Raw genomic sequence first — 19,004 nt, 5'->3', positions numbered from 1 at the left:
AGAAATGTTGGCCCATATTGATAGGATAGTATCTTGCAGTTGATGGAGATTTGAGGGATGCACATCCAGGGCACGAAGCTCCCGTTCCACCACATCCCAAAGATGCTCTATTGGGTTGAGATCTGGTGACTGTGGGGGCCATTTTAGTACAGTGAACTCATTGTCATGTTCAAGAAACCAATTTGAAATGATTCGAGCTTTGTGACATGGTGCATTATCCTGCTGGAAGTAGCCATCAGAGGATGGGTACATGGTGGTCATGAAGGGATGGACATGGTCAGAAACAATGCTCAGGTAGCCCGTGGCATTTAAACGATGGCCAATTGGCACTAAGGGGCCTAAAGTGTGCCCAGAAAACATCCCCCACACCATTACACCACCACCACCAACCTGCACAGTGGTAACAAGGCATGATGGATACATGTTCTCATTCTGTTTACGCCAAATTCAGACCATTTGAATGTCTCAACAGAAATCGAGACTCATAAGACCAGGCAACATTTTTCCAGTCTTCAACAGTCCAATTTTGGTGAGCTCGTGCAAATTGTAGCCTCTTTTTCCTGTTTGTAGTGGAGATGAGTGGTACCTGGTGGGGTCTTCTGCTGTTGTAGCCCACCTTTCTTTCCCATTCTGACATTCAGTTTGTTGTTCAGGAGATTGTCTTGACCAGGACCACAACCCTACATGCATTGAAGCAACTGCCATGTGATTGGTTGACTAGATAATCGCGTTAATGAGAAATAGAACAGGTGTTCCTAATAATTCTTTAGGTGAGTGTATATATAAAAATAATAAGAAAAAACTCAACTCATCCACTTGATCGCGCAGCCGGTATCCTCTTCTTTCTTTTTTTCTGTAGAACCGGCTGCGCGATCAAGTGGATGAGTTGAGTTTAAAAAAAATAATTAACCCCTCAATGGCCATTTTATTTAGCATTCTGTCTTATGACAGAAAATTATAGCATTCATAACAGAAAATAATAAAGTGAAGTTCGGGTCCCCATTGACTTTAATAGGGTCCGGGTTTGGGGTCAAGCTCAGATCCCGAACCCGAACTTGGACCTGAAGTTTGGCCGAACGCAGCGAACCCGAACATCAACGGGTTTGCTCCTCCCTATACCTGAGCCCTAATCCAAAATGTGTAGCGGGCTTCCACTGATTATGGTATTTGTCTGTGGCAAAAGGACATTTGGTCCCTTCAAAGGGCTGGTCCAAGGCTTCAACAATCAGTATATGTTTCATCTATACTGACTACTACGATTTATGAATAATTTAGTACTAAAAATAGGGGGTTGTATCATTGGAGAAATTTCTGACATTTCTTCAGGTTCTGCCACCAATGTCAGATTTCATAATTTCCCATAGAAGTGAACAGAGTGTGTCCGTGCTTGCGCAGTTCACTCTCGTTCACTTTGATCGCCCTGTTCTAGAGATAGGTGTGGGTCTATCTGATGTTGGTTGCATATCCTAGCGATATACCACGAATGTCTCAGATGAGACAACTTCTTTAACCTTTAGTTTTGCTCTTTAACTTTTTTCTCCTTTCTTCAATCTTTAAATTCAATTCTCATATATTTTCTTCTGTACTCTTTCCAAAAGAACAATACACAAAAAAAAAGCACAAAACTGGAGCATAAAAAGAACTAACGACTCATGCATGCAAAAATATACAATAAATAGATGCACCCACCTCATCTTCAGCTGTTGTAGCAAATCTCTGCAGTATTGCCCTTTAAATAGTAGTAGAAGTGAAACGCGTCAGCGCGATATGAGTCCATTACATTGTTTATTTGGTATCTCAAGGGTATCAGTGTCCTTGGAGTCTTGTTAAAAATGTACAGAATATTTTCATAGAGAAAACTCACAAAGTTTTGATATATCTCGACCTACTTCTTGCAATGTTTTACACGGGTGCATCCTATTTTCTGATTTATTTTTATTTTATCGTAATGTTTTTTTTAATTTTTTTTTATTCTGTTTTCTTCATATAATTATTGAGGAAGCCATCTTGATTAGAACTATGAAAAGCTATGACAGAAAATAACTAACTGATTTGTATGGGAGTTTGAGGAGCGTGTTCTGCAGCGTAATTGTGTATGGAGGAGAAAGGAAGAGGATTTGAGTTGTGTCCAGGGTCATCTCTACCAGTAGTTTAGGTTGTATGTCACCACCTGAGATTCCAGGTGTTTTTGTGAGAGGGGGTGCAAAAACACTCTCAGAACTTGTCTCTGTTGTTCAGCTTCCTGCCATAGAGTGGATGCAAGTGTGAAGGCAACTGAAAAGCAGTAACAGAGTGAATCCTAGGCCTACTATTTAGCTAAGTCTTTATGGTATCTAGCAGTAGGATGTAGACCATGACGCCACACATACAGGATGGCATCAGAACCCAGTACAGTGGTGCCACACCTGAAGAGTAACCAGAAGGGGAATTCAACATAGAAATTTAAACACCAAGAAGGAAAATTCATGGAATTATGGAAACCACCGGATAGACATGTTTAATATAAAGCAAATTATAAAAAGGAGACAAAATATTGAAAACATCTACAGTCGTGGCCAAAAGTTTTGAGAATTACATAAATATTGGAAATTGGAAAAGTTGCTGCTTAAGTTTTTATAATAGCAATTTGCATATACTCCAGAATGTTATGAAGAGGGATCAGATGAATTGCATAGTCCTTCTTTGCCATGAAAATTCACTTAATCCGAAAAAAACCTTTCCACTGCATTTCATTGCTGTCATTAAAGGACCTGCTGAGATCATTTCAGTAATTGTCTTGTTAACTCAGGTGAGAATGTTGACGAGCACAAGGCTGGAGATCATTATCTCAGGCTGATTGGGTTAAAATGGCAGACTTGACCTGTTAAAAGGAGGGTGATGCTTGAAATTATTGTTCTTCCATTGTTAACCATGGTGACCTGCAAAGAAACGCGTGCAGCCTCATTTTGTTGCATAAAAATGGCTTCACAGGCAAGGATATTGTGGCTACTAAGAGTGTACCTCAATCAACAATTTATAGGATCATCAAGAACTTCAAGGAAAGAGGTTCAATTCTTGTTAAGAAGGCTTCAGGGCGTCCAAGAAAGTCCAGCAAGCGCCAGGATCATCTCCTAAAGAGGATTCAGCTGCGGGATCGGAGTGCCACCAGTGCAGAGCTTGCTCAGGAATGGCAGCAGGCAGGTGTGAGCGCATCTGCACGCACAGTGAGGCGAAGACTTTTGGAAGATGGCCTGGTGTCAAGAAGGGCAGCAAAGAAGCCACTTCTCTCCAAAAAAAACATCAGGGACAGATTAATCTTCTGCAGAAAATATGGTGAATGGACTGCTGAGGACTGGGGCAAAGTCATAGTCTCCGATGAAGCCTCTTTCCGATTGTTTGGGGCATCAGGAAAAAGGCTTGTCCGGAGAAGAAAATGTGAGCGCTACCATCAGTCCTGTGTCATGCCAACAGTAAAGCATCCTGAGACCATTCATGTGTGGGGTTGCTTCTCATCCAAGGGAGTGGGCTCACTTACAATTTTGCCCAAAAACACAGCCATGAATAAAGAATGGTACCAAAACACCCTCCAACAGCAACTTCTTCCAACAATCCAACAACAGTTTGGTGAAGAACAATGCATTTTCCAGCACGATGGAGCACCGTGCCATAAGGCAAAAGTGATAGCTAAGTGGCTCGGGAACCAAAACATTGACATTTTGGGTCCATGGCCTGGAAACTCCCCAGATCTTAATCCCTTTGAGAACTTGTGGTCAATCCTCAAGAGGCGGGTGGACAAACAAAAACCCACTAATTCTGACAAACTCCAAGAAGTGGTTATGAAAGAATGGGTTGCTATCAGTCAGGAATTGGCCCAGAAGTTGATTAAGAGCATGCCCAGTCGAATTGCAAGAGAAGAGCCTGAAAAAGAAGGGCCAACACTGCAAATACTGACTCTTTGCATAAATGTCATGTAATTGTCGATAAAAGCCTTTGAGATGTATGAAGTGCATGCAATTATATTTCACTACATCACAGAAACAACTGAAACAAAGATCTAAAAGCAGTTTAGCAGCAAACTTTGTGAAAACGAATATTTGTGTAATTCTCAAAACTTTTGGTCACGACTGTATGTTTATTTAGCATCGAGTTATTAGTGCCATGTACAGAAATACGCTCACACACCATGGCATGCTATCAGAGAGGCTATTAATTATTGTCTGTGGAATGTTCTTCCACACTGAATGCACTTGGGCATGCAAATCATCAAGATCTGCTGCTGGCAGCTCCCTTTGCAATAGCCGACCAATGATGTCCTAACTGTGCTCAATGGGAGACAAGTCTGGAGATCCTGCAGGCCATAGTAGCACGTTTTGGCCACGCAGGCAGCTCACAGGGCCACAAGCACCATGCTGCTTGGCATTGTCCTGTTGAAAACTGGCTCTTAGGACACTTTGAAGAAATGGTAGTACCACTGGTTCAAGTACCAAATCAACACTAAACTATTAGTGTCCCTGAAATGAAAGCTAGAGAGGTCTGGCTACTATACTTTATGACACCACACACCATAATCCCGGGAGTAGGAAGCAGTGACATTCCCTAGTGAAGGTCTCTTTATGGTGTTGCCTATATGGTTTCAAGACCAATCTCTGGCTATAATTGCACCTGAGACAAAAGTGCTGTAGAGGATAGAGCTCAATTGCAGCCTCTATGCTGTCTTGCTAGGAACCATAATAGCCTTTGACAGTGTTGTCGTAAGGTAAAAGGCACAGCTGTAGCTGGACATCTGGGAAGCCACAAACGCAATATCACCCATAATGCAATGCAGACAGCCAATCGTCAGCTAGCCAGCTCCTTTGATGTCACAACTCTATAAAAGCCTCATCCCACCTGGTCTCCGCCATTTCACTGTGAGCTGAGTATAAGGAAAGATGTAACAAGTGCAGTGGCCTGGTTTCGTGTGGCCCCAACGCTATGCTGGGTCCCCCGGACATTGTTGAGGTGTCACCACGTGTTGCTGCTCTTCAGAAGGGATGGTAAGGCGTGGTGCACCCCAATGGGAATAAGTCCACAGAGCCAGGGTCTGCAGTAAACCAGGGTGCTTTCCTGATTGGAGAAATTCAGGTGCAAAACAATACAGGCGAGGCATTGGGCTGGCTTCTCCAGTCTCCTCACTGGCAGAAGAAGGGTTTGATGCTGAGGAAAGGCCTGAGCTAGCTGTCCCTCTTTCTCTTCAGAAGGCTGGTACCCTGGTTGATGGCTGTTGATCCAGGGTCTGTGGCAGCGTATCCCCGTCTCAGCATCTTCTTCTGGTCACTCAGTAGACTGGCAGAGTCTCCTCCCTGGCAGAAGAAGGGTTTTATGCCTGAGCTGGCTGTCTTCTCTCAGAAGGCTGGCATCCTGGTCAAGGGCCCATTTTCTGTAGCTCAGTAGTCCGGGTGGCTTCTTGGTCACAGGGATAGTGACCCATGGTCTGTGGCTCAGTGTCTTCTTCTGGTTGCTCATGCACTGCTGGCATGAGTCTCCTCTACCAAGCACTGTTCCCTAACTGCAGCACACTAGGGGCCATGACTGCTCTCCTTATATACAGTTTTTGCTAGACTAGAATCTTCTAGTGGGAGGGGTGGAGTGGAGGAACTCAGCGCAAACAGATACATTGTTTCAGCTCAAGTCTGATATAGACTTACATTAGAGCTTCAATGATACTCAATGGCAATTACACAGCAGGTTTTCCAGACAAAAACAAGTTTCCAGACATAACAACATAAATAAAACAGACATTTAAAAGGTCAGTCTGTCTGCTTTTTGGTGGTAAACAAGTCTGGGTTTTTTCCCTCCAAAACTTGGTCTTCTTTAAACTCTATGGCAGCTGTGGAAAATTACCAGCTTCTCAATCAAAGCCCTAACAGTCTCTCAGTGTTCATTAACCCTTTCTACAGAGCCATGTAAATACATTTATAATTATCAGGATATATATATCACAACATAATTGAACAGTGTTCCCTTGGTTAATAGATAAGCAATTCTGTTTAAGCTTGATTCACCAGTTGGGGTGAAAAAACGGTCTAATACTGCTGCTATTGGGCTGTCCACAATGTGTAATAAATAATTCTATGAAGCATTAATTCTGTAATTGGGGTAATAAAGCGCTCTGTTTTTGCAATGAGCAGGACCGTGGTATGGTTACACGGACACCAAATTATGCAGTGGGTCAGGATATGGGTATAGAAGTCTATAGTTTTTGCCCGTGACGCCAATTGCAGTGTGCGCAGGGTATAGTCTCAGGGCCCTTTAAGGTGTTGCAACTCACGTACCAGGTTAGGAATGCCAGAGTGGTGTGATGTCTCTGTGTGGTAATAGCAATAGTGTCAACGGTGTCTCCTACCTTGCTACGGCTGGACTCCTGGATCCTGGCTCACTTGCAATAAAATGAGTGTTGCTAGTAGGAGTAATTGAGGGATTTGGTAGCGATAATTGAGATCCAGACATGGAATATAATTCAAACTGGTCTTTACTTGATGCAGCAGTAGTCCATGTGAGATACAGCAATCGTCTGAAGTCCCAGCAGGTATTGGCAATTGTGGCAGGAATCTATCTTCTGCTTCTATCATGTGCCTGGAGCTCTCTGCAGGATAAGTCGTCTGCTTGTGGCTCTGTAATGTGGCAGGAATTTATATCTTCTGCGCTATCTGTCTTCTGCTGTATTGGGGACTGACTAGCTGAGGAGGATATTTGCTTCTCCTGGTCTCTGGACGGTACTCGGCTGAAGGGCCGAGATAAGATTTTGGCTTGGGATCCCTAGAACTGGGAGCTCCTACCAGCACAGCCTTCCCCAAGCAGGGGTGGCTGGCACACTAACTGAACCTCCTTCCCTCCCCATGAGGCAGGGCATGGGCCAGCCCACTTCTGCTCATAGAGGGGGGAGCTAAACTGGAATATACTATTCCAGTCTAGATATGCTAAACTGAACTAAGACCTTGCTAAACATTGCTGCCACCTGCTGGTGTACATGGAAATTACAGCAAATACATTCAACAAGGGTTTCAATGCACATTAGTGAGGATGTGATGTAAAATTACACAGGATGACAATGCAGATACACTTAACAGGTTGTAGCGGAGTAAAAGAGTTTAGTAACATAACTCTGGGATGTTACATTTTTACAGTTATTTGCTTTCCCACTTTGTTTCATAGATAAATAATTCCATTATGCCTTGATTCTGTAATTGGGTTGGAAAAGGACTCTATTTTTAAAGTTATTTGTTATATGAGCAGAGGAAGATTGTGAACAATTTCTTAATGATGCAGGCAGACAGGAGTACTCCCCTGTGTAACTTCGACATTAGCCAGTGGCAGTTCATGCACAACACCTGCCGTTTTCTCAGGCCCTTTGAGGAGGCCACTTTATTTGTCAATTGGAGGGCTAAGGGATGCATGATGTCATTCCACTTCTTCAAGCCCTGGACCAGATGCTGATAAATCTACCTGGACAGGGGACAGGAGACGTGGCACTTACATCTCATAGCCACCTAAGGCCTTTGGGGGCTGAGCTGGCGGAGAAGGAGGATGAGGACAAGGAAGAGAACATTTACTCACAAGCAATGTATACGGAAATAGGTGGTTTATCTGCACAAGTGACAGGAGAGAAGCAGGAGGAGCTTAAGGATGATGAGAATACCAGGCAGATGACCCTGACAGACCATGACAGTATTCAGTCAAGATAGAGGCAGGGAGTCCCTTCAATTCCCTTTTGAAAATGGCCAGATGCATGCTAAGATGCTACTGTTGTGACAGCTGCATTATCAACATTCGGAAGAGGGATGTTGACTCTCCACAATGTTAGATCCTTACTTCCTATGTGCACCATTGCCCATCCTCACAAAGATCTGACTGGGGGGGGGCCCTCTGCACTCACGCTCCACTGCCATTACTGTTGGGGGAGGGGGGAGTGCAGGTCAGCACCAGCATCATCAGCATTAACTTAGCTTAACTTGAATCTCCAGTCTCTGATGAGCACGTTTCTTCCCCCGCCTACTGAAGAAACCAGCCAGCAGCAGCAGGACATGAAACAGAACCTTGACCATCAGGTGATCGCATTCTTGCACCCTGTCACCCCAGATCCAAGATCCCCTGGACTACTGGGCAGCCAAACTTGAATTGAGTTTGCCCTGGACAAGCTTTACTCCCCAGCCAGTAGTGTGGCAGGGGGCATAGTTACCAAAGAGAACTTGCCTTTCAGCACAAAAATGTTGAGAGACTAACCTTTGTAAAAATGAATCAGACATGGATCAGCCAGGATTTCCACACTCTGGTATCTTATATTCTGAGTGCAGTTACTTCTGGCCACGTGCTTCACTATTCTGATGCTGCCACCCACCTGATGCCACACACCTGCTACCTCTGCTGCCATCTTCTCCTACTGCCACCATCTTGTGCTGTTACTGTCACTGCTGTTGCCCCCCACCTCACCACTCTGTGACTCGGCCATTTAAATTGACTCCTCATGCTATTGCCACCCTCACCAGTCTGTGACGTAACTGAGCTAATATGATGACTCCTCATGTTGTTGCCACTCTCACCATTCTGTGACTGGGTCAATATGATAACTCCTAATGCTGTTGCCACCCTCACCACTCTGTGATTGGGCCAATATGATGACTCCTCATGTTGTTGCCACTCTCGCCATTCTGTGACTGGGTCAATATGATGACTCATAATGCTGTTGCCACCCTCACCACTCTGCGACTGGGCCAATATGATGACTCCTCATGCTGTTGCCACCCAAACCACTCTGTGACTGGGCCACTATGATAACTCCTCATTAGTGTTGATCGAGCACCATAGTGCTCGGGTGCTCGGGCCAAACACATCGGGATGCTCGGGTGCTCTACCGAGCACCCGAGCACAATGAAAGTCAATGGGGGAACCCGAGCATTAAACCAGGCACCCCCTGCTCTGAAGAGGGGAGGGTGCCTGGTTCATAGGAAAAGGCCAGAAATTGGTGGAAAAACCACCAAAATGGTTCGGGAACAGCATGGGGAGGATGTCTGGATGCATCTTGGACTCCCAGGTCGCTGCTGGGAATGATGTTGTCTGAGTAGTATGCCACTTTTACAGACTGAAAATTATACGCACAAATAATACGAAGATAAAAACGGATATTAGAGGAAAAATTGTCAAGAAACATTCTTTCCTCTATATTTACTTGTATATAAAAAAGGGCCTCATTCACATTGTGGTACAATTGTTCAGGTAGTGGGACTCCTACACTCATAAAGCCTATGCACTAAGTGAAAGGGCTGCCAACAATTACAAGGAACTGGCACTCCAAAACATCCTTTATTACACATAAAGGAGGGCATCATACACAGCCTTGAAAAATTATGATTGATGGCCTGCTGGTGACCCTTAAAAACATTTGGAGCAAGGGCCTGCTGATCTGACCACCTAAAACATTATGGGTGGGGGCCTGCAGCCGCTTTGGTGACGCTAGATAATCTGGGCCCGATCGCAAGTCCCTGTGACGGTGAAGATCCATTTGGATGTCTGTCCTATCAACTTTCGATGCTATTTTCAGAGCGAACCACGGTGACCATGGGTAAGGGGGAATCAGGGTTTGATTCCGGAGAGGGAGCCTGAGAAACAGCTACGGCTACCACTTCCAAGCAAGGCAGCATGCGCGCAAATGACCTATTAGGTATAATTAGGTGAGGGCCTGCAGGTGAGCAGACCCTGTAAAAGATTGTAGGTGAGGGCCTGCTGGTGAGCTGACCCTCTAAAAAATAATATGCAAGGGCCTGCAGGTGAGCTGACCCTGTAAAACATTATATGCGTGGGCCTGCAGGTGAGCTGACCCTGTAAAACATTATATGCGAGGGCCTGCTAGTGATCTGACCCTGTAAAACATTTTAGGTGCGGGCCTGCTGGTGAGCTGACCCTCTAAAAAATGATATGTGAGGGCCTTATGGTGAGCTGACCCTGTAAAACATTGTAGGTGAGGGCCAGCTGGTGAGTTGACCCTCTAAAAAATTATATGCAAGGGCCTGCAGCTGAGCTGACCCTGTAAAACACTATATGCAAAGGGCATATATGCGAGGGCATTATATGCGAAGAATTAGCATGTTGATAGGAAGAGGAGAAGGAGGATGAGAAAAGAAAAACCACATACCCTTGTTTGTGTGGGAATACAGTGTATTTAATACACATTTAAAGTGCCTTTATGTTCAGCCGCTTTATTCTGGTGGAGTAGAGAAGTCAGGGGCAATCCAGGCCTTGTTAATTTTTATAAGAGTCAACCGGTCAGCATTTTCAGTTGACAGGCAGATACGCTTATCTGTTATAATGCCACCAGCAGCACTAAATACCTGCTCAGACAAAACACTGGCGGCAGGGCAATCCAGCACCTCCAAAGCTTAGAGCGCCAGTTTGTGCCACGTGTCTAGCTTGGACAGCCAGTAGTTGTAACAGTGGCGTAACTACTGGGGAAGCAGGGGAAGCAGCTGCTTCGGGGCCTGGGCTACCAAGGGGCCCGGTGCCCGGCAGCGTGTGTGACAGTTTATTTTCAAGTTAGTTAAATAGTTAATCATGATCGATTCGAGTGGAGGAGGAGGCGGAGGAGGAGTAGAGGGGGTTGGAGCCTAAATGACCATTTCCAGGGCCAGTATTTTGGAAAGCTGCGCATTTAGCGCTATAGCCTGTGGGTGGGTGGCTGGGTAGTGGCTTGTGCTCAAATGCCTGGGGTAAGGACATTTGGACGCTGCGCTGGGACACGGAAGTGGATGTGGTCGCTGATGGTGCTTGCGAAGGTCCAGGTGCATGGCAGGAGGCCTGCTTCTTGGACAGGGGATTGGCCAGTACGTAACACCAGGGAAGAGGAGGCAGTGGTGTGACCCGCAGACACAGATTGTGGACCCAGGTGTTCGAACCACCTATTACGGTGCTTTGATGCCATGTGGCGGTGGTGAGGTTGCTAGCATTCATGCCCCTGCTCATTTTTGTATGGCACAGGTTGCAAATTACAATTCTGTTGTCGTCTGCACTTTCCTCAAAAAAGCGTCAGACTGCGGAACACCTACCCCTTGGCAAGAGAGATTTCCACAAGGGGGTGCTCCGTGCAACAGTTGTGGGCCTGTTTGGTGTGGCCCGCCTTCTCCCTTTTGCCACCCCATTACCTCTTCCAGCCTGTTGCTGTGCTGCAGATTCCTCCCCCTCTGTACTGCTGTCCTCGCTCGGCTTTTCACCTTCCCAGTTTGGGTCAGTGACTTCATCGTCTATCACCTCCTCTTCCACTTCCTCACTCTGCTCCTCCTCCTGACTTGTTAACCTAACCACAACCTCAGTGATAACTGTGTCTCATCCTTTTCCTCAACCTCTTAAAACAGTAATTGCTGTTGAGGTATTGGCAACTGTGTCTCATCATCATCCACCTCATTAAACAGTAATTGTCGTTCCCCACCGTCAACTTCTTGTGGCTGTGGATGCTCAAGAATTTGGGAATCAGGGCAAAAGATCTGTCCATCTTCAAGCGTGCTTGGCGAGAGGGCCAAATCAAGGAACAGCGAGGAAAAAAGGGTCCTCGGAGTATCCAAGTATGGGATCACTGGTTTGGCCAGACTCTCCATGGTGGGAGGAAGGAGTATCAAGACTGGACTTGGTGGAAGACAGGGTGGTGCTTAACTGACTGGAAGCATTATCTGCTGCAATCCAACCGACCACCTGGTCGCACTGGTCTGACTTCAAGAGTGGTGTCCTGCGTCGCCCTGCAAACTGGGACATGAAGCTAGGTATCATGGATGACTGTTTTTCTTGTGCTCTGGCACCAGGCACATTTTTTACGTGCCCAGGGCCACGGCCTCTGTGTTCACCATCAGCATCACGGCCACTTTTCCGTCCTTTACTGCTCGCCTTCTTAATTTTAAATGTGATGCATGCTTGAAAGTAGGTCCAAAGCGTCTATGTAAAAAGTACACTGTATGTCACAGATACATTTTTTAGGCGCACACTTTACACTGGAGATGTGGCGCAGCTAATGTCACTGTCTGCAGTCCGTCTATTGAAAAAGTACACTGGATGTGCACACTTTACACAGGAGATCTGGCACGGATAATTTAACTGTTTGCAGTGCACACCGTCTTCAGAAAAAGTACACTGGATGTCACAGATATTTTAGGAATGCACACACTTTGCACAGGAGATGTGGCGCGGATAATTTAACTATCCGCAGCGGACACAGTCTATGGAAAAAACTACTCTGGATGTCAGCCATTTTGATAGTTTTTCCTGTTATTGTGTTCACGATACTGGATAGACACATTCATACTTTAATACATTTTATTTTTAGTCGCCCCAGCGGACTGTAACATGTGATCATCTGATTTTTTCCAATAAACTGTAATGATTTAACAGTGCAGCCTATGGGAGATTCATTTTGCTTCTTTATGACAGACCTCAGAGTCTTCAGAAGGCTCAAGGCTATCATAGCAACCAACTAGCTGCTGTAATCTTGGTGAGGAGGAGCCACTGGGGCAGCACAGTGGCCCTTGAACCACTCAGATGCAGTGGTTGCAACTGACCAAGGCATCTGATGGGTTAAAAGTCCATGGTCAGCATCAGCTCCGATCACAGACTTTGCAGTGGCTTTGGAGACTCAACATCTGGTGTACACGTACGCTTGCCTGATGATGGGCACAGGTTACCCTCTTCTGTTTTGGGTAACAAAGAGGTAGCCCATTTTTATTTATTTTTTGCCATGGGACCCCCATAGCATGCAATTTTTGTTTATTACCCTATCACCACTAAATAAATAGTCAAGCACTGAATAAACCAAAATAGAGTATTTGGGGTCCGATTACACAGGTATCGTAAACCCAAGACAATGCATTACAGGGGTCATGCAAGCAGTATATATTGTTGACCTATCCTCAAGATAGGTAATCTGTATCTGATTGGTGGGGGTCCGACACCTGACACCCCTGCTGACAGACTCGGACCGGGCCCACAGTGGTACAGCTAAATCCCCCAGTGGGCCACTGTGGAAGGTGGACCCCTTGTCCCCCACCCCCTGCACAAGTGGCACATGGCAGTAGACTGACTGTACTACATATAGGTAGGCAACGTAAAGCACCTACCGTATCTTCTGGGTTTCTGTGCCACATTCAAAAATCCCTAAAGCCTTGGGGGTCATTGATTATATTGAAATGCGCAGTGGTTAGTTGCGCCACTATATGCGACTTTGCCCTGCTCGCGCCAAGTCTAAAATTGTGGCCGTGGCATGGGCGGGGAAGGGACGGGCCAGGAAACCCATCTCATTCACCATTTTCTACGCCTGTTTTAGGCTAGGAAGCTGTCTTACATTTAGAACTGGCGCTTGATGCCCCAACAAGGGCATGACAGTTACTTCTATAGGTTCAGCTCTTTCTGAAAATGCCATGCCTCCTGCATTTTGATTGCCTTTAGGAGGTCAGGACCAGGTGTGATCACATTTACACTGCCTAGCCCTGTCATTGAAAGTGCAGAGGGCACAGCAATTACCAAGAGAGCTGAGGCTCTAGGTGTAACGGCAACGCCCCTGTTGCTCATAGAGGCTTATTTGCATAAATTAAAAGTTCATTTTTCTCAGCAATGAGGGCACATATGAATATGGGACCAACACAGATGCCTTCAGCTGCCAAGCACATATGCAACCAGCCAGTTTCAAAGGTACAAATCTGCTGACAGATGCCCTTTAATGTCTTCTGTGGTGGCACTGCAGGGAAAATAAATTAATTGCTGGGTTTCCCTCCAGATGGACAATTTGAAATTCCTCCAAAGATAAAAACCCCTTCAATATGTTTAGAAAAAATACATTTTATTAAATGTGGCAGACTTAATTATTTTAGGCTCGAAACAGACTCTGAATTTTCTCATTTTGTTTCTCATTTACTTACAATACCACACATAACCACAAGGTTTGCTGTTAGGAAACACATACAGCTCATAGGCCTTCACATATACACTCACCTAAAGAATTATTAGGAACACCTGTTCTATTTCTCATTAATGCGATTATCTAGTCAACCAATCACATGGCAGTTGCTTCAATGCATGCAGGGTTGTGGTCCCGATCATCTCCTGAACTCCAAACTGAATGTCAGAATGGGAAAGAAAGGTGGGCTACAACAGCAGAAGACCCCACCGGTTACCACTCATCTCCACTACAAATAGGAAAAAGAGGCTACAAATAGCACGAGCTCACCAAAATTGGACTGTTGAAGACTGGAAAAATGTTGCCTGGTCTTATGAGTCTCGATTTCTGTTGAGACATTCAAATGGTAGAGTCCGAATTTGGCGTAAACAGAATGAGAACATGTATCCATCATGCCTTGTTACCACTGTGCAGGCTGGTGGTGGTGGTGTAATGGTGTGGGGGATGTTTTCTGGGCACACTTTAGGCCCCTTAGTGCCAATGGCCATCGTTTAAATGCCACGGGCTACCTGAGCATTGTTTCTGACCATGTCCATCCCTTCATGACCACCATGTACCCATCCTCTGATGGCTACTTCCAGCCGGATAATGCACCATGTCACAAAGCTCGAATCATTTCAAATTGGTTTCTTGTAATGACAATGAGTTCACTGTCCTAAAATGGCCCCCACAGTCACCAGATCTCAACCCAATAGAGCATCTTTGGGATGTGGTGGAACAGGAGCTTCGTGCCCTGGATGTGCATCCCTCAAATCTCCATCAACTGCAAGATGCTATCCTATCAATATGGGCCAACATTTCTAAAGAATGCTATCAGCACCTTGTTGAATCAATGCCATGTAGAAGTAAGGCAGTTCTGAAGGCAAAAGGGGGTCCAACACCGTATTAGTATGGTGTTCCTAATAATTCTTAAGGTGAGTGTACTTTCCTTTGTTCTCTCATAGTCCATAAAGATGTGTCTACCTCCTCAGAATTGGTTATAGACTCATGAAACATGTTCAATATTTTATTACAACATGTTAGGAAAAACCCTTGGAAGTCCGCAATTCACATCACAACCGCTGGGTGGCCACATATATAGTACTGTACAAAAATTTTAGGCGGGTGTGGAAAAAATTCTGCAAAGTAAAAATGCCTACAAAAATAGGTGTTAATAGTTTATTTTATCAATTAGAAAAATGCAAAGTGAATGAACAAAAGCAAAATCTACATCAAATCCATAGATGGTGTGATCACCCTTTGCTTTCAAAACAGCATCACTTCTAGGTACACTTGTACCGTTTTTGAAGAAACTCAAGGGAGTTTGTTCCAAACATTTTGGTGAACTAATCAGAGATCTGGGGATGTGGGCTTGCTTATATCCTTCTTTCTCGTCATGTAATATCAAACTTACCAGATGATGATGAGATCAGGACTTTATGGAGGCCATACCATCACTTTTAGGACCCATGTTTATTCTTTTCACTGAAGATAGTTCTTAAAGAGAACCTGTTATGTTTAACATAGTGTTTGAGCTACAGCACCATTTTACAGAGCAGAACAAGCTGAGCAGATTGAAATACAATTTAGTGGGAATAGCTATATGCAACTTGTATTTCTTTCATTTATATTTCTGCTCATTCTGCAGCTTTAAAGTCCAGGAGGCAGTCCAACCAGTGATAGACAGCCTTCGCTCTATGACTGTGCATATAGAGATAGTTGGCAATCACTGATAGGACCGCCTCTTTAACTTCTAAGCCCAGAATGAGCTGGAATATAAATGACTTAAATACACGTTTTACTAAATCTTTTCCCACAAAACCATATATCAATCCGCTCAGCTTGTCCTGCTCTATAACGTTGTGCCTGCTACAATAGATACCATATTCAACTTCACAGGTTGCCTTTAATAACATTGGCTGTATGTTTGGGGGTCACTGTCCTGATACATTTGGTGCCAATTACACATCTCACTGATGGTTTTGCATGATGGATAAGTATCTATCTCTCCAGACTTACAAGGAACCTCCACCATGGTTCACTGTTGCCTGCTTCATTATTATACCACTCTCCAGATCTTTGGCAAACAAACTGCCTTTTGTTACAGCAAAATATTTCACATTTTGACTCATCAGTCCAGAGCTTCTACTGCCATTTTTCTGCACCCCAGAATGCATAGTTAGGTCGCTTTTCCTTGTTTCCACATCAAAAGGTATGGCTTTTTGGCCACAATTCTTCCACGAAGACCACTTTTGGCAAGACTTCTGAGAAGAGCATATGGGTGTATTTGGATCCCACTGGTTTTTGCCAGTTCTGAGGGCACTGCTGGACATCTTGAAAGAAAAGTAAGCATGATGTGTCTTTCATCTGTTTCCAATCACAGTATCTATGGTCCTCAACATTGCCCATTTCTGTCACGGAAGGTGTACAGGAAACAAGACAACACAAAATGAATATATGACTCACTGGATCCAAAACTAAGGAACAAAAAGGGAGACCCCTGATTCAGACCTGGCACTTTCCCTGACTGCTCAGCCTATGCGAAAATCCCAATGGTAGATGATCGCATATCCTCGTACCTCGACTGTATAACACCTGAACACCCTATAATAGTGAGGGGACACGACCACCGGCTCCCTACACAAGACACGGAGGGAGTCAGGGTCACCTGGGATCCAGCAAACAGAAAAACACAAAAGAATGCACAACACTTATCTTGTAGAAGACTGGGAAATAGGATCAGCATGCACACACACTCCAGGAAGTTGTATAAACCGCACACTAATGCATTATGGGGAGGAATTTAAAGGGATGCAATCAGTCCAACTACATGACAGCTGAGAGAGGCTAATGAGATGAGGAACTGAAAGCAAAACAAAGGAAGCTCAAGGAGGAGGTTCTGAAAGGCATCTGTCAGAGCTTCTCAGATGTCTGGTAGTGACAATTTCTTTGTGCTTCTTCAAAAGAATTTAAAAAGCACATCTTGATACCCCAGTATGCTTTGAAATCTTTGCCTGGGAGAGACCTTGCTCATGCTATATAACTACTTTGTGTCTTGTTGCTGTGCTTAGGTCTGTCATGGTATATGACCTGTGACATGACACTGTCTTCTACAACCTCACCTTTATAGCAGAGTTTGAATGTTCCACAACTGTTTATGTGTCAGTTAATGCCTGTGTTCTAACCTTTGTTTGAAATTAAGATCATTATCACCTGTTTAGTGTAATTGGTTAATAATACACCTGACTATAATCCTACAAAATCTCTGATTTTGTGTAAGTATACCAAGAAGAATTGATGCTGTTTTGAAGGCAATGTGTCGTCAAACCAAATACTAATTTGATTTAGATTTATTTTGGTTCATTAACTTTGAATGTTAAGTGATTAAAAATATACTATTAACACGTCTATTTTAAAGGTATTCTTACTTTGCAGTCTTTTCTCCACACCTGCCTAAAACATTTGCACAGTACTCTACATATAGCATAAACATCTTGTGAAAGAGTATCAAAAATCATGCTTTTTGTTTTCAAGGTCATTCACACATTCTTGGGTCAACTTTAGCCAAGAGGAGAGGTAAGGAAGGACACATATACAGAAAAAAAAAATCAAATAGAGTTGTTAAGATTTTCTGGTCTATATCCCAAAATTGGCCCTTTCTAATCATTGCACTATGCTTTTTGGGAGATTTTTGTTAAAATTCTTTTTAATGCTTTTTTCACTTCTTTATTCCTCAGACTATAAATGATTGGGTTCAGTAAAGGGGTAAACATGGCATATACCAAAGCGATTACCTTGTCATAGTTCACTGAATGCAAGCCTTTGGGGCTTGCATAGACAGTAAAGGCAGTGCTATAAAATAACATCACCACAGTGATATGAGACGAACAGGTGGAGAAGGCCCTAATTCTTCCTGTGTTTGACCTCATCTTCACAATAGAATATATGATATTAATATACATGATGATGATAATTATGAAGTTAAACATGGTAGCAAAGCCAATAACACAGCCATTAACTGTGGCATTAAGAGAGGTATTTATACAGGCCAAACTCAACAAAGGAGCAAGGTCACAAAAGTAATGGTCTATGTGCCGTAGGCCACAGAAAGGCACCATCATGGTAAAACTGAGGGGTATAGTTGCAGACATAAACCCATAAGTCCAACATAACAAGGCTAGCAGTCCACACCTTCTGCCACTCATGATGCTAGTATATCTGAGAGGGTTGCATATAGCCATATATCGATCAAAGGACATGACAGCTAACAAAGCACATTCCGTCATGCCAAGTCCATGAAACATATACAGTTGAGCAAAGCACCAATGGAATGAAACCCTTTTGTCATGGGTCACAAGAATAGCCAAAAGTTTTGGTACTGTAGTTGATATGTACCACATTTCCAGCAAGGACAGGTTGGTAATGAAAAAATACATTGGAGTGTGAAGGTGCAGGTGAAGACGTACTATCAAGACGATGATCATGTTACCAGAAAGAGTGAGTAAATAGGTAAAGAGAAAAATAAAAAACAGCCCAAGGCTGTAGTCCTCAATGATAGCAAACCCTTGAAGATAAAAGTCATCAAACCAAGTTTGGTTCTTCTTGGTTATAGATAGAGCCCACATTGGTAAACAGCCTCAAGTCTTGGACCTTACGAACATTAGCGCAAACCTGTAGAAATAGGAACACAAAAACTCAAGGCATTTTTAATCATAGTAGTTTGAGTAGATAATACAGTCCTGATCTAAAGTTTAAGACCACTTGAAAAATGGCAAAAAATCATATTTAGCATGGCTGGATCTTAACAAGGTTCCAAGTAGAGCTTCAACATGCAACAAGAAGAAATGGGAGACAAAACATTTTTTGAGCATTCAATTTAATGAAAACAACGAATAAACTGAAACAGGCTGTTTTTCAGCTGATCAAAAGTTTAGGACCACACCTCCAAGAAAAAAAAACTAAACTCCCCCAAAACAGAAATCCAACTTACAAACATGAACTCAGTAATGAGTAGCTCCGCCGTTATTGTTTATCACTTCAAAAATTTATTTCGGCATGCTTGATGCAAGCGTTTCCATGAGGTGAG

General features: G+C 43.9%; 1 protein-coding gene across 1 annotated transcript; it reads right to left on the bottom strand.

The window, feature by feature from the left end:
• Window positions 1-17,589: 17,589 nt before the first annotated feature.
• Window positions 17,590-18,543, bottom strand: LOC122921370 (olfactory receptor 10G4-like). The gene has a single exon (XM_044271347.1). The coding sequence runs from the start codon at window positions 18,541-18,543 to the stop codon at window positions 17,590-17,592; it is 954 nt and encodes a 317-aa protein (XP_044127282.1).
• Between the last annotated feature and the right edge of the window lie 461 nt (window positions 18,544-19,004).

Source organism: Bufo gargarizans, chromosome 11 (assembly GCF_014858855.1).
Source record: "Bufo gargarizans isolate SCDJY-AF-19 chromosome 11, ASM1485885v1, whole genome shotgun sequence".
Taxonomy (NCBI): Eukaryota; Metazoa; Chordata; class Amphibia; order Anura; family Bufonidae; genus Bufo; species Bufo gargarizans.
The sequence above is the reverse complement of the archived record's forward strand: the minus strand, read 5'-3'. Positions and strand labels throughout refer to the sequence as shown.